Genomic DNA, 25,246 nt, shown 5'->3' on the forward strand with positions numbered 1-25,246 from the left:
AGAGAGCAGTTGACCTCCTGGGTTTTGAAGACCAGGATGACTCACTGGAGCTCTCCCCAGTGGCACAGAGGAAATTTTGTCTGCCCTGCTGAGCAGCCTCCTGCTCCCACCCACAAATCCAGCTTTTTGAACACAGCTTCTTGGTACAGAAGAAGGAAACTGGGAGCCTAGTTTCAAGAAAAGTCAATGAAATAGCTATGAAAGTCAATGAAATATGTCAATTAAGGCCAACTGAGCTATTTAACCCTCAGTCTCTGGGTCTAGTTTCTCCAGTATGAGGCTGGAAATGGGATGTTGACTCTTGGCTTGTTCCATCCTGTCGGCTGTTAATAGATCTTTAGGGGGAGCAGATTGCTTTTTGGTTCTGACTTGTCTCTCATCAATCTAGACTTTGGGAGCAGTTCGTTTTAGAGAAAACAGGAGATTGATTCAAGGCTGCCATGAGGGTTCAGGCCTTGCAGCTCCTGTCACAGTTTGCTGGTATCCCAGCCTTACTGCTCAGGCATCCCCGGATGGGGCATGAGAAGAAACCTGGTGAGAGAGGCCCCAAAAATCATCCCCAACAGCAGCAAGCCAAGCTCCTCCAAGCCCCCGTTTTGAAGCTCAGCAGGATGAGGCCAGGAGCATGACCCCAGGTGGGAGGCCTCCACACCAGGCTCTGACCCTCAATCATTGCCTTCCTCCCCCCCCTCGGGTCCTCACGACTGGGGCCAGCACAGGCTGCCTTCACTGGGTGGTCTTGTCACTTGTTTATAGTCCCAAGCCTTACAAGCTCAGCAGGCTCCTCCAAGCCCCTATTTTGAAGCTCAGCAATCATTCCTGAGACAGCCTGGATGGAGGCTGTGACCTGAATAGATATGAGAGCTGCATCTCCATCCAGCTTGGAGTCAATCTCTCTGCCAGCCCCCCTCTGCCCATCCCCACCAGCTGCTGTCAGGCCTGGAGTCAGAGGGGCTCCCAGGCACCCAAATCTGCCATTTTAGAGCTCTCTCCTCACTGAGGTGGCATTCCTGCTGGAATGGCCATGCCACTGTCTAAACCCAGGCTAGAAGGAGGACAGCAGCCACTGATCTGGCAAGCCAGTGAGATAAAACAAACCTGGAGTTCATGTCAGCTCCTCAGGGCAGTGGGGACTGGAATGGTGGAGCTGGTTTTGCTCAGGGGTTGAACAGGACACTCACCATCAGCCTCAATATCTCTCATCATTTCTGGTGCCTTCTTAACACAAAATGTCAAGAGATTTGGTTGCAGTGAGTTTGCTTGTTGTGGAGAAAAAATGTGAGCCACGTCTTGGGAACCTTTGGTCTGGCTGTTGATGTGGACAATGCTCAGGTTTGCTTCCAGGCTCTGTCCACAGACCACGTTTTCCAACTCATCTCCCCATGCCTCAGTTTCCTCAGCCGTAAAAAAGGAGGGTGACCTTTCCTATTTGCATGAGTGATGGGTGGGGCTGTGGGGCCTGACCACAAATGCCTCCATCCTTGCTTCCTTAGGTGAGAATTGTCACCATAATATGCAGGTATCCATATCTAAACCAAGCCATTCAGGTGAGGTTGCCTGGGTGGCCTTGGGCACTCCTCTTTGTCATTCAGCACCTCTGATTTCCCCATCCCTGAAAGCAGCAGTAATAACACCTTCCTGCCTCTCAAGGTGTTGGAGGAATAATTAGCAACTGCTTGAAGATGCAAAGCTTTCCATAAATACACAGACTTATTCCTACAGATGGGGCACAGGCAGGACTGAAGCCACAGTGGCTGTCACTCTGCACTGTGGAGATCAAAAATCTGGGAAGAGGTGACATTTGTAAAATCAGTTCCCTTCACCAGGGATTTGATGATCAGAAAGCTGAGAAGCAGCAGCCTGGAAGTCAGGCAGGAGCACTGAGGTTTGGTTTCTGTGGACACACTGTTCTTTACAGCCTGTCACTCATGGGCTGCAGTGTTTAAACAACCCAAAGCTGGGAAATCTGAGTCTCTTCCATTTTCCTGCAGAATTATCTCCAGGGCAAGATATAACACAGGAGAGAAATCCCAGGCAGGCAGCCAGGGGAGGGTGTCTGTCCACTGCATCTGTTGGGTGCCATGTTTGCACTCACGTTGTTGCAAATATTTTCCTGGTTGTCACCTCTTGACAGGTTATGAGCCACCAGAACATGGGTCACACTTTTCTGGTCACAAAAAAAGGATAATTGTGGTTTCTCTCTTTCAACAAATTGTAGTGGAGCAGAGCATGGCATTCCCACCTGCAACAGTAGAAAATATGTATCTCTTTTGAACTTCAGGAGATAGTTAAATATTGGCAGTACCTTATATGCTAAAAGGAAATTTAGGTGAGAGATGAGGAGGAAATTCTGGAGTGTGAGGGTGGGGAGACCCTGGCCCAGGCTGCCCAGGGAAGCTGTGGCTGCCCCATCCCTGGCAGTGTTGAAGGGCAGGTTGGATGGGGCTTGGAGCAGCCTGGGCTGGTGGGAGGTGTCCCTGCCCATGCAGGGGGTTGGAACTAGGTGATCTTGAAGGTCCCTTATAACCCAAACCAGTCTGTGATCCGATGATAATGGAAGGAAAGCCAAGGGGAAAGCAAGACCAGCCAGAAAGCTGTGCCTGGTTGTCATGCAGTTAAACTGTAGTAAAGCAGGAGTTTTGACCTTCCCAAAACCCACAGCATGGTTTGGCAGGGGTGCATTTCTGGCCGTGCCTTGGACAGCAGACAGGAGAGTTTGTATCCTCTGAACCTGGCGTCTGGCCCTCTGATAAAAGAGGCTTGATCTGAGCGAGGGCAGAGACCCAGGGGGTGGTGGGGACAGTGAGATGAGGGCTGCCAGCTCTGAGCCCAGGCTCTGAAGTCACGCCTGAGTCAGCAGAGTTTCGGCTTTGTCGCGTTCCCATTGTGGAGGAGAGTGAGTCACTGCCCGAGCCCTGAGCTCCCTGTTCCCTCCTGCTCTGAGCTGTCTGCCCGGGGAGGGGAGGAAGGAAGGATCTGATGTTCCCTCTTTCTGTGCTATCAAGTTTATTTTTGGTTTTTTTGTTATTGAATCTCTTCAGTCTCAAGCTCCTTCATTTCGGAAATGAGACTCTCTGGGTTGCTATCTTGGTTCCCTCTTAGCAGCTCTTCATTAAATCCCTCCTCCTTAGCACCTGGAGAGCTCTAATAGTGGGAATATTTAGCCCCAGACCAGGGCTCCTTGAACAACATCCAAGGCAACACACAAGTCCATGAAAGAGGCAGGGCAGAGAAAATACTCATGTACCTTTGGGGACTCAGCCCATCAAGATAAGGTCTCAGGACAGACTCAGTTTAATAAGCTTTCCCGTGCTCAGTGCTCCAGGTTCTTTCCCCTCCTCCACACTTGACTTTCCAGCTGTACTGTTCTTTTCTGACCTTGTTTCCCCACCCAACCACCAAATCAGCATTGGCTCTGAATGTGGTCCCCTTTCTCAGCCTTCTCTATCGTTTACAGGTCAGAGTTGGTAGGCAAGAAGACCCTGGCTTCTTCCTTGCTGGCAGGCAACGAGGTGACTCTTGAGAGAAGGGTCTTTGACTTTTTTGTTCTTTGTCGACCCTGGCCAGCTGCCTGCTTTTCCTACTGCAGATTTATGGACATATTCAGAGGTGCCCCTCCAGAGGAACTAGTAACTAGGGATGAGAAGAGGCAAGTGAGTGGCCTGGGGTGTGGTAATGATGTTGGAGAGACACAAAGGGAGGTGGGAAAATTTGCAAGGCTAAAATGGAGGGAGGGCAAGTCAAAGCAAGAAGCATTTTAGACCAGGTTGAGAGGCAATCCCCTCCCAGCTTATGGAGACAGGTAGCGGGGGCAGAAGGGAGATGTGACTTAGCTGGAATAAATTGCACAAGGCCACAGGGGAAAGGAGGTGAGAGTCTTCTGAACCCAGGCACTGGACAGGTGTGAGTAAGAGTGCGCAGTGGGAAAAGAGCTGAGGAAGGAGCTGGAGTGAAGTCCAGTCCAAAAGGCCTGGAGGAACAGGCTGCATGGAAGGGGGAAGTGGGCCAAGACCTGAGCAGTGGTGCAGCTCGGGTAGAGGCAAGGGGCAGTCTGGTTTGCTGCTCAGGTGTGTGGGAACTGGCAGCTCTTGCCCAAGGATTAGCTGACATGCTTGTGGGGTGGGGCGGGCAGCAGGAGCTGGCGGTGACTGAGGAGCCTTTGTGCTGTGTTGCTGAGCATGGGGTTTCAGAGCTTTATTGCAGGAAGGCCTTTCCCAGTGCTGTGTCAGCTCTTTCAGCAGGAGCCCTGCTCTGCCAGCCTGCCTGCTTTTGCCATGGGGCATGCTCCCCTCCCCTTGACTTGGGGGGTGAAGCAAAGCAGCTGTGAAAGCCAGAAAGGTACAGCATTGAGTGAAAGCTGGGGGGAAGGCAGGCATGGTTGTCCTCTTCCCACTTCTCTGGTTTGCAGCCCTTTTCCTGGAGAGTTAGAAGGCTGGCTGCAACTATTTGGAAGGCTGAAGCACGGACAACAGGAACTAGTGGTCTAGTCTGGTGTTCATCTCTGCTTTTCTGTTTGATCTGTGGCCGATCTCACCCTGGTGTCTGCGTTCCTTTCATCTGTTTCTGTGAGGAACACCTAGCACAAAAGTGGCCTTGATTTGTTTAGAGCCTTTGTGTGAAGCCCAGTGATTGCTTCAATGAACAGTCTTCCCAAACCTTAACAGAGAACGAGCAGAGCATCAATGGACCAGGCTCTTTGGGAAGGATCTGTCATTCAAGTGGATCCTGAGGCTGCTTTGTGCTCTGTTTATCCAACCAAGAAATACTGCATAGGCAGGAGAAGGCAACCCTGCTTTATCCCAAAGGCATCTCCACTGTCCTGTCCCAGCAGCCAGCCAATGGAGGGCTGGCTAGAGACCTCACTCAATACAACCCATTGACTGGTTCCTCAGATAGCAGCATCTCTGCTGTTGCTACTGTCTGCTGGTTCTGGATCTGAACCAGTGACCTAGAGTAAAAGGCTCTGTGTTTCCCATTTGCAAGCCAAAGCCAAGCCTGCTCTTTCTTTTTTCAGAGGGATTTGGATGAGAGCCAGAGGGGCCATTGTGCATGCTGCCATTTCCCAGCAGCTCCCACGAAGCTCCGAGCTCTCAGCTGGGGGAAGGGACTCGGGGAAGGGAGGCCTGGGCTTGCAGCTTCTCTTGCTCTGCCCCAACCCCATCACAATCTTATCTCGCTTTCATGTGCAGCCATGTCACCTGGAGCTATAATCTTGCCACATCTCTTCCTCTCTAATCTTCCTTCTAAAGCCCCTTCCCCTTGCCTTGGAGACTCCTTGGAGTCTTCCTCTTCTAATCCCTCTGGTGCTGCACTGGAGTGGGGCAGGACTGAGTCAGTGCATGACAGAGAGACCTCCAGTGAAAGTCAGGAAGTGCACGTTGGTGACTCACTGGAGACCACTCCTTCATTGCAGTCATTGACTAAGCAGGGTGAGGCAGGCACTGAGCTCCTTTGGAAGAGCAGCAGAGCCCTGATTTGAATGCCTGGCAATCAATACCAAGTCCCTCTGGCAAGAGGAAAGGTGCTAACCCCAACATCTTGACTGAGCGCCAGCTCAAGCCTTTGGTTCTTGCCACCTGAAATTCCCCTGCTGGGATTCAGGATCTTCTTTCCCATTTCCCACCCTGCCTTACACACCTGTGCTGTTCCTCTGGGCTGTTGGAGCCTGGTTATGTTCTGCCCCATGAGAGTTGGATTTCAGACCTTGATTTCCACTTAGAAAGAGGGGAGATCTGAAAGACTGATTCAGAAATGCCAGGGGGGTGGGGAAATACAAATGCCACCCGCTAGAGAGCTTTGAGCTCTTACTTCATCCTGGTTTTCCCCTCATGGAAAGTTCTTGGAGATCTGGTCTGTGAGGGACTATATAGAGGACATCTTTGTCCGTGGTCAAGGTGCAATGCAAGGGGCTGTCTGAAAACCAGGTGGAGGGTCTTTTCTAAGTGCATTGTTTTCTCCTTAGGTAAGGTGTGGGTACTGTGACCTTCCCACATCCCCTTCTGTTCAGCTCTAAGTGATGCAAAGGCTGTTAGGACCGATTCCTCTGACATTTGCATCATGATATTGCCACACCAAGGGGTGGCTCATCACACTTCTACCAAAGGGCTCTTTCAATGCCCTTGGGGTGAGATGAGTATCAGGGAAGAGGAGGGAGAGAAATCGGTGAGAGGCTCAGGAGAGGCAGAGTTGTGCAAAGCAGTGTGGAGTTCACATGGTTCTTAACAAAGAGGCATTGATTGGAGGCTCACTGTTGTGACAGAGCTCACTAGTGCCTGGAGATCATTTCCAGAGCTTTCTGTATGGGGGAGCAAGAACCAGCTTTGCAGGTGTGGGAGCCTCAATGTAACAGCACCTCCCGGGCTTTTAGAAGAGAGGGGTTTTCAGGTTTAAGACCCACCAGCTGCCACTTGTTCTGCTCCCTCCCCAGTACCCTTCGTACCCACGGAGTCCAGACCTTCCTTGCCCAGACCTTCCCTGTCCAGACCTTCCCTTCCCAGCCCACTGCCTGTGCCCCAGGGCACTGTGAGCTCCACGCAGTGCCCTCAAGGCCTTGCATGACCTACTCAGTATCTGGGTTTGGGATCGTGGGGAAAGGCATCAGCACAAACCACTTCAGAGGCCAAGGTGGAGGAGTAGGATCTCAGAGGTCTCCACTAATGAGGTCTTGGCACCAACTTGTCTTTGGCACTCAGCTGGGCCTTTTTTTTTTTTTTTAATGCTTTTGGTCCTCAATAAAAAAAAATAACACCAAAAAACCCCTAACAAGTAAAAGGCAACTCAGCAATCTTCAAGCTACACAGCTAATCCTTCCTTGTGTGCTGGCTGCCTCCTGGGAGGTGCCAGGGTGGATTGGCGGGCACTGGGACATCTGGCACAGGACCTGCAGGTGGCAGGATGCATCCCAAGCCTTTCCTCTGCCATCCTGGCCACACACATCACTCAGCAAAGCAAGGGCAGGGCGAGCCCCAGCAGTGCACGTGCACACACACCCTGCTTCAGATGCTCCAGCCTCTCCAGAGGCTGGTGAGGGATTTTCTTTTCTCCTCCTCTCCCAGCCTTGCACACTCACTGCCATCAATTATCTAACAGCAGCTTGTTTGCCCTCTGGCTTCTGATTTGGGATGGGGAGCATGGGAAGCTGATCCAGCCCCTTTTAAACCCCCTTGACTCCATCTGTTCCCCTTCCTCCTCATTCCCTGGCAGGGGTGGGTGCTATTGCTGGGCTGGGAGCAGAGCTATGGGTGCCTGTTTCCCTGGTGAGAGCCTTGGAGGAGCAGAACATTAGTTCACCCTGTCTTGCAAAAGAGCCACGAGTTACTCAGTCACCTGGAGAGGAAACACGATTTCCGCAGAGTGTTTGGGGTTTTGGGGGATATTTTTGTTTGTTTGGTTTGTTTTGCTGTTTCTTCTGCTGGCTGTTCTTCTTTCTTTTTTCCCCTTTTCCCCTGAAGCCTCTAGAAAGTTTGGAATGTGTTTTTGTTGAAGCTGCTACATGTAGGAGCCTGAATCCCAGTGTTGGCAGCATTTTGTTGTTGGCAAGCAGTCTTTAGCTGGCATTGGCTTTTTCCCTAGCCAAAAATCTGACTCTTTACACCTGGGCAGAGCAGAGTTCTGCAGGACCGTTCTGGGGTCTGGCTCAGAGTCAGGTCCTTCAGCAGCAAAGTCTTGTTTTTTCTCCAGTTTGTGTCCAACTACAGTCAGTCTGCACTGAAGCAAGAATCCCATGGCAAGGGTATGGTAGAAGGGGGAGACTAGAACTGGGAATTGTTACTACCACTCAAGGTGAAGAAAAATCACTTGCTTTTTAATAGGGTCATTCATTCATTTGCAGATAAATCATGGAGTAAAGAAAGGGCACAGTAATGATGGAGTGAGGGATTGGATTCATCTCCCTTTCATGACTTACACCACATTCTCTGCCAGGTTGACTGATTATATCATAGAACCATAGAATCACAGACTGGTTTGGGTTGGAAGGGAGCTTAAAGATCATCTAGATCCAACCCCCTGCATGGGCAGGGACACCTCCCACCAGCCCAGGTTGCTCCAAGCCCCATCCAACCTGCCCTTCAACACTGCCAGGGATGGGGCAGCCACAGCTTCCCTGGGCAGCCTGGGCCAGGGTCTCACCCCCCTCACAGTGAAGAATTGAGGAGACATGTCTCAGCTGCCCATCCTTGGGCAGTGCCTCCTTCCTGCCACCTTCTCTGCAGACCCAGCTGGGGAGAGACCGGGCTGCCCTCCCAGCTCTGAGGGTGATTTTGAGGAGAAGCCATGGGCTTCCCTTCCCCTCCTCTCCAGAGTTTGTCTCATCTCTGGCTTTTCTGGCACTGCCAGGAGGTGCTGGGCCACGACTCCCCATTGCTCTGGCAAACAGGGCCTGTTCCATTGGGATGTGGGAAGGCGGGTTCAAAGGGAACCGCAGGGACCTGTGGGGGGTCAGGGAGCTTGTGTGGGAGCAGAGCCAGTTGTGCCATCGCCCCAGCCCCGGGCAGGCTCTGCTGGGGGGCATGAGCCCTTCATGAAAGAGGTGGGGAGGGGTGCTGATGAATCCCTTCTCCTCCAGCCTTGGGAGGAAGAGGGAGTGCTGAGCGCACCTCCGGCAGCCGGGAGACGGGTGGCAGGTTGTTCCCAGGGCTTTGGCTACGTGATTCCTTGTGCTCCCCAGCAAGCTCCCACATGCTGTCTCAGGCTCTGAAGATTTCAGAGCCAGACTGCTTGGCAAAGCTGTTGCACACCTCTGCAGGTGTGGGCAATTCAGCAAGAGGCCCTCTCACCTCCGGGGTAGTAGGACCAGCATATATTGGAGACATCTCCCCCCCTCTCCATCCACCTGTTCTTTCCTGAAATCCCAGCATTGTGCTATCTAAAGCCAGCCCTGCTCTGCACCCAGTGCCCTCGTTTCATTAGGAAGGCTGTTGTGGGCCACGGGGTCCCACTGGGCAGAGTCTGGTGCCAGGGAAGTGTTTCACTGTGTCTCACTGCCTGGGCATCCTTCTCTGGCAGGCCAGTACTCCAGTTGGAATGGAGAAACATGGTCCTGTGCGCCTTTACTGGAGCAGGAGCATCCCTTCTCTCTGGTTGGGATGGAGAAACGTGGTCCAATGTGCCTTTACTGGAGCAGGAACACCCCTTCCCTCTGGTTTCTGGAGGGACATGCATGGCAAACATGGCATGGCTACCCTGGGCAGGAGGAACGTGCAGCCCTGCCAGCTCAGCCCGCAGCCCCTGAGGACTGGATGGCTCAGTACACGCAGGCACATGAGGGCAGCCGTGCTTTGCTGTGGCTGTAAGAAGGACTGGAGAACATTCCTCAGCTGCCAGCCACAGTGCTGGGGTGTGGGGCTGACTCAGGGAAGGGGGCAAGTTCACACAAAGCTCTAGAGACCGAGTTTCGGGCTTAATTGCTGCTGACTGTGGTCAGCGGCTGGCGTCTGATGGCCAGGCTGGATTGTTGAGGCTTGTCCTCAGGGTCACAGGCTTGGCGTGGAGGGAAGGAGAAGGGGAGAAAGAAGAGCCTTAGATGACACGTGGGGACTGAGATGGGGGCTGAGCATGGCAGGCACGGAGTGAAGGGGCAAGATGGGTGTGAGGAGAGAAGGGTGAAGGCAGTGCTGGTGGGCGAGGAGGCTGGTCTGCGGCTGCACGGGGTGTGTGGGGCTGCAGGGAGGAGAGAGCTCTTGCTCATGTTCATCTGTAGAAGTTACAGAAGTTACATCTGCCAAAGGGCTGTGGGGGCCAAGACTGAGGAGCTAATGTTGTCCTTGCACTGGGAGCCCAATTATCCCCTGGAAGAAGTGGGGAGGGGTGACATTTCAGAAACACCCTGTCCCCTCAGTAGGAAGATGCTGTGCTTCTCTTGCTATGCATTTTTTTTCTTTCCCCAGCCTCTCTTTCATTACCCTTTCATGTTGCTCACTCTTTGTACATCTTTTTTTTTATCATCCCTTTCTTTCCTTTACTCTCAGCCTCCCAGAATACATCCAATTTCAGATTCTGCCAGAAGCAGTGAGCAAAACTGGCTTTTCTTGTTCTCACCACCTTGCTCTTGTATTGTATTTATCATATAAATACTGGCTGTATAATTACCAGAGCATTATCTCTAAATAGACAGATTAGGGAAAGACACAGTGGCAGCCAAAGATGAATTTCAGGGTCAGTCTGGTGGGAGACATTTTTCTGCAGCCGTCAGGGGAGGAATCAGCTGAGGCAGAACAGCAGTCATGAACAGCAGCCACCACCTTTCCCAAGCACCTTTCATCTTTACTCCACAGAATCAAGATGGAAGGTTTCTAAATGCAGCCACTTTTGGGGTTGAAAAAAAGGCCACAGAAACAACCTAGATCATGCAGGTGGATTGTGCAAGGTGTATGGGCACTGCTGTAAAGCTATTTTTATATGGGAACTATTGCTAGTATGAAACCAGGGCTGAGTATTTGCAGCTCATTTAATTAGTGATGCATTTCCAATGGGATTCCAAGGATGTCTGAGTGTGTGTTAGCATACGTTACAATATGTGATGCTGATAAATACCTGTGCCTCCAGATCCGTGTGCTCTGCATAACTGATGTAGTGTTATCCAGAGTTGAGCACCAAAGGAGTTATTGATCCAGCCTGGTGCCTTTTGGTGATCATGAGCCCAAAGCATTAGGGCTGGGTGAACATCAGTTGTGGGAAGGAAGGTGTTTATGAACAGGAATGAAGCTGCAGGTGGATGCAGGTAGTTGCAGGAGGTGCTGAGTGTCTGTAGCCACCCCTTGTTCATCTATCAGCCATGCCAAGAATGGAATTAAAAAAGCTCCTGGGCCTGATGTCCAAGGACCATTCTTTGTCTCCCTCCCTCTGTCCGAGCAACACGTGCCTATTTCATGTCTCCCCATTTTATTCCAGGGCTGCAAGCTCAGACTGTCTTAGTCAATGACACAGTCTCGGGGTTTATCGGGACAGACGTGGTCCTGCACTGCAGCTTCACCAACCCGCTCCCCAATGTGAAGATCACACAGGTCACCTGGCAAAAGGCCACCAACGGCTCCAAGCAGAATGTGGCCATCTACAACCCTGCCATGGGGGTCTCCATCCTCTCTCCCTACAAAGAACGGGTGACATTCCGGAACCCTTCCTTCAAAGATGGCACCATTCAGCTCTCCCGGCTGGAGCTGGAGGATGAGGGAGTTTATATCTGTGAATTTGCCACCTTCCCAACCGGCAACCGGGAGAGTCAGCTGAACCTCACCGTGCTGGGTAAGATACTGGGCAAGCATTGTGTGTGAGCCATCCCCCCTCCCAGTTAAACAGACCTGGAGGAAATTGTGGCTCGTGTCCTGGGATCTCAGGGCAAAGGTGAACCTTGGGTGTAAATTTTACCTTTCAAGTTGATAGTACAGAGGTGAAGAGCAGGGATCCCAGGGTAGGTGGTTCACTGAGCTACCTCAGGAATAACTCTTCCTCTTTCCAGGTCTCAGTTCCACTGTCTTTTAATGCAGGTACAATAACAGTGGCCTGTTGTTCCCTAAGGGAGCAGTGACATTGAATGGGCTGGTGGCTGTCAAGTGAACAGAGAGAAAAGGCCAAAAAGAGCTCCTAAGCACAAGCAGAGCTTGTCCATGGAGCTTAGAGCTGTCAGTGAATAGACCTCACCCAAGGTCTACATGATTCATTGGCTCCAATTTCAGTTTCTCATTCTAACATAGGGCTGAAAACCTGTGGCAGGAAAGGACTGACTTTCCATCCTGTGTCTGTGCCTCTAGGACATCTCCACCGTCCTTTCCCCAGAGCAGGTTGCTTGCAATTTGCAGCAGCTCTGGATTCTCCACACGGTCTGTCACAGGCTCAGTGGTGCTAGATGTCTCTTGGGTTGGAGTAGAGAGGGTATAATTGTTTTTCTAACCATCCTTTTTTACCCTTTTCTTCCCCTCCTCCTCCCTTCTGCAATTCCTTGCAGCCAAGCCCACAAACTGGATGGAGGGCACGAAGCGGCCACTCATTGCTAAGTCTGGCAGGACAGAAAAGATCTTGGTGGCTACCTGCACCTCTTCTAATGGGAAACCACCCAGCACTGTCACTTGGGACACCAAGCTCAAAGGAGAAGCAGAGTTCCAGGAGATCCGGAACAGCAACGGCACCGTCACGGTGATCAGCCGGTACCGGCTGGTGCCCAGCAGGGAGGCCCACAGGCAGCAGCTCATGTGTGTGGTCAACTACCAGCTGGACCGGTTCACTGAGAGCATGACCCTCAACGTGCAGTGTGAGTGAGCCCTGCAGGGCACTGCTGCATGGTCAGACCCCGGGTTGGGTTGGAAGGGACCTTACAGATCATCCAGATCCAACCCCCTGCATGGGCAGGGACACCTCCCACCAGCCCAGGCTGCTCCAAGCCCCATCCAACCTGCCCTTCAACACTGCCAGGGATGGGGCAGCCACAGCTTCCCTGGGCAACCTGGGCCAGGGTCTCCCCACCCTCACACTCCAGAATTTCCTCCTCATGTCTAACTAATAGAATCATGAACAGTGGAAGGTTTTGGGTTGGAAGGGACCTTACAGATCCTCTAGATCCAATCCCCTGCATGGGCAGGGACACCTCCCACTAGATCTAAGTCTCTCCTCTTCCAGTTTTAATCCATTACCCCTTGTCCTCTCTCTATATACCCTAGTAAATGTCCCTGCACAGCTTTCTTGTATGTCCCTGGGTGGTAAAGTCTGGCAAAAGAGGGTTTTTCTGAAGGGGAGATATTGGTCACGTGGAGGGGCTGAAGTGCGGGGCTGCTCTGTTTTTCTAGAGAGTGACAACTTGAAATAATCATATGCTTTCTCTTTTTCACACCTTCTTTCTCTCTGCCTCATCCCTTTGTTCCTCCCCTTCTCTCCTTCATTCACCCTCTCTCACATTCCTTCTCCCACCACCTTGCAATCTCTCCTGCTCTCCCATCCCTCTCCCCTCATCGTTTCCCATCTCATTTTCTCCCCCTTCCTTTTCCATAACTCTTTCCTCTCCTTTTCTATCCTGCTTTTCTATCTTTTTCATCCCCCCTGCAGATGAGCCAGAAGTCACCATCGAGGGCTTTGATGGCAACTGGTTTCTCAACAGGAAGGATGTGAAGCTGATATGCAAATCTGATGCCAACCCCCCAGCTCACACCTACGAATGGAAACTGTAAGTGCCTACAATGGTTCTGCTCCCAGCAGCAAAAATGGTCTTCAAACAGGGCCAAGGAGTCTCTGTAGAAACTTCAGTCGCCCTCTGGTCAGTTAGAGCCCAGTCCTATTGCTGTCACTGATGCCACCCCAGGGTAAAACCTGGGCATGTGAGGGGAGAGTTGGACACTTGTCCAGCTGGAGCTGTGCTTCTGCAGGATGGTCAGAGCTGGTCCTGCTTCCCTGGCACAGCTCTGCCAAGAGACCTGCACTCCACAGAGATGGGAACTGATTTATATGCAAAGCAGGGAAGCTGTTTTCTTCAGCCTTGTCCTTCCTGGCTCATCCTCTCCTGTGCTGGCCATCCTCAGCTTGTCAGGTCCACAAGAAGACTCCTTGCCCTGCTTTCTGAGGCAGGCAGGGCAGTGTTTGAAGCACCATGGGCAATGGACTTGTTTGGAGTGGATGGGTTTATCGGAAGTTTCATGTGGCCTGTGGCCCCAGCTGGCTTAGTTGGGCTCCCACAGCCAGTAGCAGAGCTGGAAAAGAACCCAGGGTTTCCCTTCCCTAAACGGGAACAAAGAGCACAAAATTCATCTGTGTGTGGAAAAAACCTTTCCCTGGAATTCTCTGTAGGCAGGAACTCCCCTTTGGAGTACTCATCCCCATGGTATTCACATTAAACAGAAGGAGTTCCTTGTCCTCCAGGTCTTCATCTTTTGGCAGAACACACTAAAAGGACTGAAAAGTGTGCTGAGGGGTGTCTGGGGAGTCAGGTGGGAATTGTTGCAGCCCAAAGTGGCACTCACTCCCTCTCTTTCTTTTGTATAAGCACTCATGTAGCTTTAAAAAAAGAAAGATCAAATGGATCCTTTCTTCTCTTCAGTTGCCATTTGCCATCAGGAAAGCAGCTCTCAAAATGGCTTTGCATATTCCCTCTCGTTTCACTTCCCAGATCAAACTGTTCTCAGGCAAAGTCTGAAGAGGATTGTTTTTCTTTCCTTTTCTTCTAGTTCTCATCCCAGCTCCCTCCCTCTGTTGATTCTGCCAGGTTGACTTAAACTCCAAGGGGCACTCTGGGTTCCTCACAAGCTTGCCAGGAATGTCTTATAGACTAGGATGCCCCGTGTGGCACCCGAGGCAGAGGAGATGCCAGTTTAAGCTATCTCTGCGTAGCAGGTTGTCAAACTGAGCTGAAACAAGCCCTGTGAGATGCAGCTGGGGACAGGAGGCAGGTTTTTCTCTCTGCTTTTGGGCAAGACATTTCATCCCTTTGTTCTGCTGTTGGTCCTGGGCAGAGCTGGGGGTTGAGCTCTTGCTGAACTCTGGGGGCATCAGGCTCTGCACTGGTGTTCCCAGTTCTTGGGAACAGCACATCTTTGAGGCTGGTCCCCGTGTGCTGATGTGATTGATGGGTTTTTATGTTATGGGGTTTTTTTTTAACACTGGAAAGAGTTGTTTTCCTATAGATTCTCTGTAAGCTGTGTGTGTGTGTCCATTTGTCAGTCTGTAGTCAGCAAGGGTTTCTTGGCTTACAGCTGAGAGGCTGGGAGCATCAATACTTTGCTTTGAGAGGGAACTGTGGGGAGAAAAATTGAGAGAGAAAGCATGGAATTAAAGAGTACAAGTTTCTAAGCCTGATAGTGCTTCAGCCTGATTCCCCAGCCTCTCTCTTCTTCTACACTTGGCTGGGCAGTTGGGACTGATTACAGGATTATTGACCTGAGAGAGGGTGGAAAGGAAAACTGGAGAGCAGCTGAAGGTGAGGAGAATGGAGGTGGAAGAAGAGGAAAGTGGGGTGAGAGAAAGCAAGTGAGACTGGAGGAAACAGAGGCAAAAAGGGAGAAGGAGGAAAAAGTTGGGACACAAAGTTGCCCCCTGGCTGTCCCCAGCCCCAGGGGAGAGTGGGGCTCTGTGAGGAAGAGCCAGACCAAGCAGCTGGGATGGAAGCTTGATAAATAACTGCACTGCAGGCAGCCACCTAGACATGCAGTGTGAGAGTGTGTAGGGAGGTAAGGAATGGGAAGAAGATCCATAGCCATCCTCTTCCTTCCCACAGTGCCACTTCAGTAACATTAAACTGGGCAGGCAGAGAAATAACCAGCAGCATCTTTGGTTTATCCACATGCTGCTTCACCTTCCTGGGAGTCAGGAAACAATTAGTGCTGATGATGTTATGCTCCTGCCTGGAATGTAAAAACCAGCCATGCTTTCCTCTCCTCTTCTTTGGATGGTGATGAGCAACAGTCAAGGGAGCTGTTAAGAGGAAGAAACAGCCTCCTTTAGCATCCCACAGTTTACAGATGAGCCCTTGGCTTTGTAGATTCAGGGCCCTAATTCACCCAGAGGCAGAGACCATCATTAGACTATTCCATTCCTCCATCAGCTCTGGAATCACTGCCTTGATGTAGGTGGGAAAGACCCATATATTTGCTGTGTAGATGTGCCCGTGTGTATATGTAGCTACACAAAACGTGCCTGTGCATTTAGGCACTTCTTTACAAACCTAATTATACCCCCATTATTCCCTTTTGTTTCTTACAAATTGCTGACAATATGTGCACATTGTTTGTTGGGAAGAGGGGAAAGAATTACTTGAATATTTTTTAATTGCCTAAGAGAAGTAATTACTTTACTTTGCTTCGGTAATTAAGAAGAACCAGGCCATGTGTGTCTTTTCCTGAGACACAGGGTGGTTTTTTTTTAAAAAAAATAAAAATTATCTGCCTTTATTCATTTATTCTGTGTGTCTCTAGACTTGGTTTTGAATTATTGGAGTTTCACACTTCTCTGACTGTTCTGACACGGGCAGGTCGTAGCTGGCAGGGCTCCACATCAGCACAGCTTTCCTCCAGCTTCAGTTGCAATTAACACTGGCTGATCAGCTGCCCAGGAGAGTTCCATGGGCAGGAAATTGGAGTAAAGCAAGGTTAGGTTGGTGTCCCATTCCTGTGGTTTCCATCAAATGGAGAGTCAGAGGTGGAGAAGACTCTGAAGATGAGCCTGCTAGAGGCGAGCCACCTGAAACAAAAGAGTGACCTTGGCACCTTAGCCCAAGTTTATACCTACTGGGAGATTGTGCTGGAAAATTAACTGCTTCAAGGCTCTAAGTTTGGGTTTTGGATAGGGGACAACACAGGCTGAAAGTGCTTCACATCCCATCAGCCAAATCCAAGAGGCTGCTCCAGACCCAAATATGCCCCATCTCCCTGGTAATCACAGAGAAGGAAAAAGAAACAACCCACAATCCATGTCAAGACCCCAATTCTCATTGTGCAGTGGATTTACCCTGGGGATGACTCTTTCCTGTAATGCTGCTGTCTGAGGGTTTGGTTTCAAGGCTGACTACATGAGTGGGTATTTTCCAGCCAGCACCACTGGATCCTGGACCTACCCAAGGGCATGGGCAGAACCAGCATGTCAGTGTCACCTCTGCAGTGCTGCTTGACCCTACTGAGTATCATCTCTGGGGCCAACCATGCTTTTTGTTTCCTCTAGGCCAAACGGGACCCTGCCAGGGAGCGTGGAAATCCAGAACAACACCATCTACTTCAAGGGGCCTGTCTCCTACAGCGTGGCTGGCACCTACATCTGTGAGGCCTCCAATGCTATTGGAACCCGGTCAGGCTTGGTGGAAGTCAATGTCACAGGTAGGAAAACGCTTGGTGTGCTTTGAAAGACAAAGAGGAGGAGCAGGTGGGGAGAGGAGAGTGTGAGCAGTGGACAACTACCAGTCAATTACATCTCCTTAATGTCTGACTTAATCACCAGTGTCTTCTTCTAGAGGTGGGGAGTTTGATGATACAAAGGGAGCTTTGTGAAGTTCTTTGCTTTGCACTGTTTTTGCACTGGTTTGGCTTGGATTTGTTCTCCTTTCCTCTTGCTGTCTTTTCCTTTCTTATGTCAAGATATATTCAGTTTGTTCCCCCCTCGTCTTCTGCTTTTGATTCAGAGAGATCATTGAACATGTTAAAAGCAAAGACATGTCAGGGAAGTATGTGTCAGAGGGTGGAAGGAAGAGTGGGATGAGGATGTAGACTGCCACTGAGGCAGTAAAGCATGAGATGGATGAGTCATTTGCTCAGGATGGTGTTTGGTGTTTCTGATGTTAGACAATTCTCCTGGGTTTCCATTTGTGCTCCTTCCAATGCCATGTTGGTCTGTGTTGCTCACCTGGCTGCCACAGGTTACTGAGGAGCTGGGAGCACTTGGGTAGCTTTGTCTGGGCTCCAGAAAGGAGTCACATCACAGGATGCAGGTGATTGGGAGTGATCCTGTGGGACATCAGATGGGACAGAAGGAATCTGATGACTTGCAAATCAGCGCAGCCACAGAAGCGAGGAGAAGACATGTGGAAACGTCTCTTAGGTGGTGTCAAGGAGAGAAGGCGATGTCAAGAAGTAGGTTAAACAGAAGAAATAACATATGTCAAAAGCCTGATTGCAGGGAGACAAAGTGATATTGCAAGGCACCACCAAAGGGAAAAAAGTGGCTGTTGGTGCTTTGAGAGCAAGGAAGGGAAGTTTACCCCCTTCCTTTGGGGTAAAAGGAGTGACTTGTTTTATCAGGGGGTTGATGACAGGCAGGGACCAGCAGCTGTGAGTCTGAGGGGTGTTGCAGTGAGCTGGAGGAGGCCACACTGCAAGGAGCTCCGTGTTCTCAGAGGGGCCAGGCTCCAGCCCCCTCCTCCTGCTCTCTACCCTGGTAAGTGCTGAGCAAGCATAAAGACGTGGCCTGGGCAGCTGACCTCCTGAAATGAGCAGTAACACTTGTGTGGCACCCTCAGCACCTCAGTTCCCCTCATCTCTAACACGGGGAAACCAGGCTCATCTTCCTCTATCCAAGCGCTTGGAGGTCAATGGATGAGATGTGCTAATTAGATGCTAATTATCAAGTATTTATTTATGATCTTTATCACTGTAGCAGGCCTTTAATTCACACCTCCTGTCCTGGATCCGTGCCCACTGAGTTATTCCTGGCCTGTGCTTTTCTCTGGGGGGATTTTTCATTTGCCAGTGAAAGGCACTGGAACCATCCCACACACCTTGGGTCACATTTGAAACTGACAGGAGGGAAAAATCCTCCAAGCTCAGTCTCCAGTTGAAGGGAAGGAGGTGGGACAGATGTAGCAGGAGACTTAAGAGAGGAACTGGCTCTCTTCACCATGTCACAGTTTCCACCCTTTCATAACCTGTACGTCCATTTCATGCTGTTGCTCTGTCTATCCGACCACCCAGTGCCTCTTGCTCTGTCAGGACATGTTCCCCAACACCAGATCCAGCCCTCTCCAAGTGTTCCCTGCTGCTGTCTTAGCACCACAACAGCAGCACAGCCCAGGTGGGCTGCACCCACTCACAGGCACAGGCTCCTCTAGGCTCTGTGGGTTCCCCCTTTGGTAAATGTCTCCCTGCCAGAGAGGTTCTCAGGGGACTCGTGGAGCATCGTTCTCACACTCAGCACAGTGCTGGCAAGGGAAGCAGGGACTGGCAGGATTTTTAGGGAATGACTTTGGGTTGATGTCTGCCTGCCTGTAAGATCAATTTATTCCCAAAGATCCAGATCATGGGGTTGAGGTTAAAGGAGAGGGAAGGAGGGGCACACCAGCAGCTGCCCCACTAGGACGGATGAGCAGCCAACCCATTAGGCCAGGGCTCCACTACATTAAAAAATAAAATGCTTTTAATAATTGTTAGGTTGTGAACATGTTTATCCAGCTCTCCTGAGAGACTGACTAGGCCAGTGCTGGGGAGGGCTCAGCCATCCTTGCTCAGCTATTACAGGTACATTTGTTTGGGTCTTGCAGGCAATTTAGGGATTGTCAGTGGGCCACGAAACCTCTTTCAAGAGCTGCCTGCAATAAATGGAGTTCAATCTAGTAAGCAGCCAGCCCTGGGGAATGGGGAAAAAACAACCAGAAGGCTGATGCAGAGAAAACCCTGCAGGGTCTTTCCTCCTCCTGCCTCCCCCAGTACAGACCTTCCCCCTCCTGCCACCCAGCATCCTTCCTCCCAGCCCCAGGGAGGAAGAGTTCAGCCCCCTCATGGGGAAGGTGATTTGTTCAGGGGGAGAAGGCTGGATGTTTCTATTAGAATTATAGTGCATTGAAGAGATTGATAAGTGGAAATTTAATATTTTATTCCCGCAATCTATTCCTGTAATAGCTTCTCCTGCCTTGCAGGACCTTTGTCAGTCGCAGCCAAGCCATGTAGTGTGACATGTAACTATTTATTACAGGCAGTTGGGTGACATAATAAAAGGCTGTGGTTATAGATTGTCTGGGCCTGCATGTGTGCCTGCACACGTGTGTGGTGGCCCTGCACAGAGAGGTGCTGATGTGTGTGACCCCCAACCACATCCTGGCACACAAACGGGCCTCCCAGTCCTGCACACAGGACGTGAGAGCATCAGTGCCTTGGCATGTGTGAATATGCCTGTATTTATGTGCTTGGCTGTATGGGCCTGTGTGCAGCAGTGCATATACCTGCCCTGGGCTGTGTACAGAGACATTTGTGTGTGTACAGAGACATCCATGTGTGTACAGAGACATCCATGTGTGTCCGTGGAGGGGCTGTCATGCACTTGTGCACTGGCTTCGGCCAGAGGAAGCACAAGGAGAAAGATGTTCCTTCAAGCACCAGGCAAACATCACACCCAAAGGAGAAGCAGAGCTGGGGTAGCAGAGCCTGTGCTGAGGCAGTGCCTGCTGCCAGCCTCTCTGCTGCAGGGCTCCTGCCTGGTTCCCAAGCCCAGGAGAGGGTCTTTTCCTCCAGGATACTGCAGGTTCCCCTGGTTACTGGCTTGGTTTAGCCCAACCTCTGCACCCCTTGGATTTCCAGGAGGCAGGACACGATGTTCAGGTGTCCCAGGGGTGGGCTGTGAGGACAGGGAGCTCTGTGCTGTTCCCTGCCATGGGCTGTGCCAGCCCTGGGCAGGCAGCTTTGCAGCCCTGGCCTTGGATGTGTGACAGGCCCTGGGGGGGGAGAGGGAGGAAAGGTTGGCAGGGGCTGACGGCCCCCCTGTTTGCTTGGCTTTCAGCAGGGAGTTATTTACACACCAGCAGTGATCTCCTCCCAGCAAGGTCACTGCAAGAAAGAGCAAGCCCTTTGTGGGACATGTGAAATCCCAAGGGCACAGCAGGTGCACCCAGAGCCACCAGCCAGGGCTGTGCCAGGCTGCACCAGCCAGAGCCAGTGGTTGCTTTTTTAGGTGGGAGGACACATGGCTGGGGGCTAAAGAGGAGCAAGCCTGGGGGGGGGGTTTCTGTCTGGTGCTAATCTTCCGGATGGCGGGCAGGAGTGTCTGCTGCATCCTGTCTGGTGGCATCTGTGCCAATGGCCCCTGCGGGAGCAGCACTTGATTGACAAGCAATAGGTGACCCAACAGGGAGATTAAAACCTAAGACATGTTTGGCATCTGGCCTAAAAGCTGTCACACTCTGAAATGCCAGTGGCAGCTGCTCAACTTCTGTATGTGCTGCCAGAGGTTCTTCCACCCCCACGGCCTCCTCTCTCCCCTGCACTGCACGAGGAGGGCAGAAATCCCTGGTGAGGAGAGGAAAGGCAGGATCCCTTGAAGATGGAGACGGGCAGCCAGAGGTGGCAGGGCTGTTGTGAAGGAAAAAAAAGCCTAGCAGTGCTGCTTCTCAGATGGCAGCCCTGGCAGGCTGAGGCAGGTCCAGAGGTATCTCCCTATCTTCACTTCTGTACACGCCTGTAACGCGGTGGGTCAAAGTCCTGGGCTAATTTGGCGTGGACTGTACTGGCAATGAAAGTTCACCATCAGCAATCTGCCGTGTAAAACAACCCACAGGATTACCACTCTGTTTGCTGAGGCCATCTGGGAACTGGGAAGCTCCACGAGCCCATGGGCTAAGGTTCCTGCTAGAGCCAGCCAAGCCCCTCCTGCTCCTTGTTGCAGCAGGCGTTTGATTTTGCAAGGGAGAAGGAAATCCAGGGTCTTCTTCCTTCATGCAAGGAGCAGCTTGGCCTTACATGTGACCAAAAGGTGATTCCTCATGGAGTCTGACATTTTCCTCAATGCCCATGGCTACAGTGAGAATCTGGCCTGGTGCTGGGTTTTTCCTGAGTTCTTATGATTGAAGGGAAAAGGATGGAAATGGTACATCAAGAAAAAATGTTTCCCCATGAAGTGGTATCTTTTTAAAATATCTAAGCAGTAAGATGAGCCTTTTGAAAGCTGGTTTCCCGTGGATCTACATATCATAGAAGAGTTACTTGATGTCTAAAAATATGCTTTTTTTTTTTCTGATCTGGGCCCTTCCTGCCCTTGGGAGCAACCTCTTGTCCCTGTGGGTTCTCTGATGTCTAATGAGGTTCAGCTCCCACCTCTGGCAGGGATACCACTCCACCTCTCTCCAACAGCTCTACAATAGGGATGAGTTTGGCACCTTCTTCTGTCAGACACCGCTGAAATCAGCCAGCAAGTTCAAAAAGCACGAGAAAAGGGGCTGATGGACAGGCAGGATGATTTGCATAGGTGTTTTTTTTTATAGGAGACCACCTATTAAAAGAAACAAGTCATTTTAAAAACGTGTCTTCTCGAAGCCACTCTCGTGTGGGGAAGGCAGCTCTGCTGTGCCCTTGGGTGCTGCAGGGAGCTGGGGCAGGGAGATGCTCGAGCCCTCAGCCTTGCATTGGGAGGGTGTTCAAAGAGAACCTGTGGGCTCAGCTGGATGCCTGAGTGAAGCCCAGGGTGTCCCAGGGTGTCTCCCCATCTCCCTGCTCTCCCAGCTGCTGCCCCAGAGGTCCAGCTCCTGGCACAGGGACAGGAAGCTGGGCTGAATGCAACAGCTGGCAGAGCTGGGCAGATAGTGTTGCTGCTGTAATTCCTATTCATACAGCACTCCCTCTTTTTATGAGGGCTTGGAGGGGGGTGGGGGGGTAGCAGAAGGGAGGGAGGCTTTTTTATGCTGGCATTAAAGCCTGGCTTGTTCCCCCTCCTTCCACTCCGCTGTCTCCTGTTGCTCCAGCCTGCTTTTCACAGTGGCTTTAAGTCTCTCCAGGCTCTTCCTAATGGATTTTGCACAGGAGGCCCCCAGCACGCTCAGGCATGGCACCGCTTCCCAGAAATTCCGTGCACCCCTCGGACACCAAAAGGGGGGGGGGTGATCCCTTTCCCACACTTTCCCCTCTCTCCCCCCCCCTCCCCAGCCCGCAGCTCTGTTCTCTTCCACACCCCGGACACAAACCTCGGTGGGCTGGGGGGGGGGAGGGTCCATCCCCCTGTGTGGGGCTGGCAAGGGACGCGTGCGGACTCAACCAGGGCAAAATTAATTCCACAACCAGGTTGATTGAACCCGAGGAGGGGCTCCGGAGCCAGCGGCGGTCTGTGCCGCCATCCAGCGGCAGGGACAGCCGGCTGCCCTCCCTGTCCCCCTGCTCTGGGACACTTCTTTGTCCCTGTCCTCCTCCCCACCCAAAGCTCAACCTTCCCCATCCCCACAACCACTGGCTTTTCCAGGCTCCGGGGGAGGGCGGAGGAGGGAGGGTGGGGAAGGAGCGATGTGGGGAGGGAGGGGATGGTTTCGGCTGCTGGCTTGCGATCTTCCCATCTTTCCCCTCCCCTCTCTCCCCACAGTTGGGTTTTGTTTTCTCTGGCATGGGAAGTGGGCCACTGCAAGGAGGACGGGGATGGGATCTGGGCAGGAAAAGAGTTCCTTTCCCTGATAAACGTGTGAAATCCAGCGCAGTGCTCTGACAGTCCTCTTGTCCACAGGGGCAGGGGGGGTGGGCAGGCAGGCAAGAGCTGCCCCAGGGGTGGGCAGCACGAAGGGCAGGAAAAAATAAATACGAAGAAGAAAGGTAGAAAAAAACATTCCCTCTTTCTCTTCATGTGGCCAAGCAGGGCTGGTAATGAGGCTTTTAATAGAAAAGTGAGCCAAGCTCCTTTTGAATTTGTGTGCACCAGTTTCCCCCCCTTCAGATCTGTTTTCCAGAGCTGGGAGGCAGAGGAATCAGTAAGGACCCTCTGCCCAGCATGGTCACCGTGTCTGGGTCTTCTCAGGGTGGGATTTTGGGTCCCACAGTCCCATGCACAAAGTCAGCCTTGCTGTGGGCTAAAGCAAGGTAGAAATCCTTCAGGTTGGAGCTGTGGGGTGGGGCAAAGGGAAAGATAGAGCCTCTGGGGTCTGAGCCAGCTTGCTGGGCTTTCCCTGCACCCACTTAAGCTCCAGGTTGACCCCTGCTTTGTGTAGAGTTTTTGGGCACCAGCACCACGGGGTTGCAGAGCCTGTGGTGGCAAGGAGGAGGCCTGGGGAGGTGGCATGGGCAGGAGTAGAAAAGATCTGTGTGGACTCTTGTGCAGTTGAAGCTCAGCCCTCAGCAGCCAGGACTACCGGGGGGGGGGTGGACGTGACTTTTCTTGCTTTCCCTGCAGAGAGGTTTTTGCATTAACCAGCTGGCTATGACAAGCCTTCTGTTGATGCAGCTTGTGGTTTTGGTTTCCCAGGACCCAACGCCAGCTTCCCCATGCTGAAATACATGCCCTTGCTCCTGCTCTGAAGGCTGCCTTTTGGAAAGGGATGCTGGCTTCTGCCGGCACAGCATTCTTGCTCTTCATTCTGGCTGCAGCAGGGAGCCCCTCCATCTGCCTGTCCCCCCCAGCCCCTCGAGCCCCATGTGCTGCTCTGTGTGTGGTTTCAGGCTGGTGAGGCTTTGCTCAATGCAAGTCAGCACTGCAGAAACCAAGATGCTGTAGCTGGGGATGCTGTCTCCAGGAAAGGCAGGAATGAAGCAGCTCTCAGGCACAAAGCAAAACGTTTATGTCCCAAGGATCAGGCCAACAGTTGCTTGAATTCAGTACCCTTGTCCAAAATCTGCAGCTGTTTCAGGAACTACCTCTGCCCAGGGGAAAGGCTTTTCTCTCCTCTTCCTTAGTGGCTGGGCTAAGCTGTGCTGCAGGGAAGCCCTCTCCCTGCCCAGCTCCTGCTTGGGCAGTGTTTCCTGAATTCAGGAATGTGCTGCCAGCAGCAGGCTGTCCCACAGGCACACAAAGAGGGTGCAGGGAGCAGGCTCTGCCTCGTATCCCTTTGGAATTTACTGCCTTTCAGCCCCTCCTGACCCATCGCCCCATCCTGGTTGCTTTTCTGGAAGGGCGTGCTGAGGTTGCTAGTGGATCTGTGCCTCTCCTGGGCTGCCAGGGTAAAAAGTGAGGGCCAGGAGACCCCAGAGTAGCAATAAAGCCTGACAGCTGTGAGCAGGGCTGGCAGACAAGGCCTTGGGGGTGCAAAAAGCAGCGTGAGGGGGCTGAACATGGTGTGCAAGGGCAAGGCTGCCGAGGGGGCATTAACTAGCCTCCTGCTGCCTAAATTCAGAAGCAGGTAAAGGACTGAGACAGCCACATGGTGCTTCATGTCTCGTGGACATGGATGCTCAACAGGCAGCGTGTGAAAGCTGAGTTTGGCCAGGAGCTGTAACTGTGCCCAGGGAGTGCTAGGAAGGTTGGTTTAAGTCCAGATCAAACCTGTTTTCCGAAGTGGAGGTGTTGAACTGCATTGAAGAAAAGAGAGTTTCTTCCTCATCTCTTTTCTTTTTCTGAGTTATTTGTTATTCTTTTTTAAAAAATACATCTGAGTACCTGTAGGAACCAGATTAGCACGAGCAGTGGCACTCTGCTGGACACAGTAAGAGCATGTCACCATTTGACACCAGTGAAAGGAAAATTTGCTTCATCCTGGCTTAAACCAGGACAGAGCAGAAGAAGAAACAGTGGGAGGTGTGTGTCCCCGAGCTGCTGAGCACAGCTGGGTCAGCAAGTGGGGTCAGGAGCTGCAGATCACTTGTGGGGTGGGTGGGAAGCAAGATCATGAGGTGTGTCCCTGCCTTCTGGCCCAGCCTGGGCTGGTTGGGGTCAGGCTGTGCTGGGATGCCGAGGAAGGGGATGCAAAGCCAGCTGGTCTAGTGTGGCACCTCTGGGAGCAGCCACAGCAGCTCAGTGCCCACCGGTGGATGGGGTTTTGGGTCTCGCTCCTCCTTGGCAGGAGCACCTTGGTGCTCTGGTAACGTGGACCTGGAATGTCAGCCGGAAAGCGTCTGGACTGAAGGCACTGGGCTTGTGGGATCTGAGCACGTCTGGAGGAACCAGGTGGAGTAGGGAG

At 51.9% G+C, this 25,246-nt stretch overlaps 1 protein-coding gene across 1 annotated transcript in view; it reads left to right on the forward strand.

Moving 5' to 3' along the window:
- The window catches only part of NECTIN1 (nectin cell adhesion molecule 1), a 66,394-nt gene that overhangs the window by 34,755 nt on the left and 6,393 nt on the right, over positions 1–25,246 (forward strand). The window contains exons 2-5 of the mRNA XM_051638656.1: positions 10,891–11,241; positions 11,942–12,244; positions 13,033–13,150; positions 16,630–16,781. Coding sequence (XP_051494616.1) covers positions 10,891–11,241; positions 11,942–12,244; positions 13,033–13,150; positions 16,630–16,781 — 924 coding nt within the window. The remainder of the gene's footprint in view (positions 1–10,890; positions 11,242–11,941; positions 12,245–13,032; positions 13,151–16,629; positions 16,782–25,246) is intronic.

The sequence above is a fragment of the Apus apus genome, chromosome 22 (assembly GCF_020740795.1).
Source record: "Apus apus isolate bApuApu2 chromosome 22, bApuApu2.pri.cur, whole genome shotgun sequence".
Lineage (NCBI taxonomy): Eukaryota > Metazoa > Chordata > Aves > Apodiformes > Apodidae > Apus > Apus apus.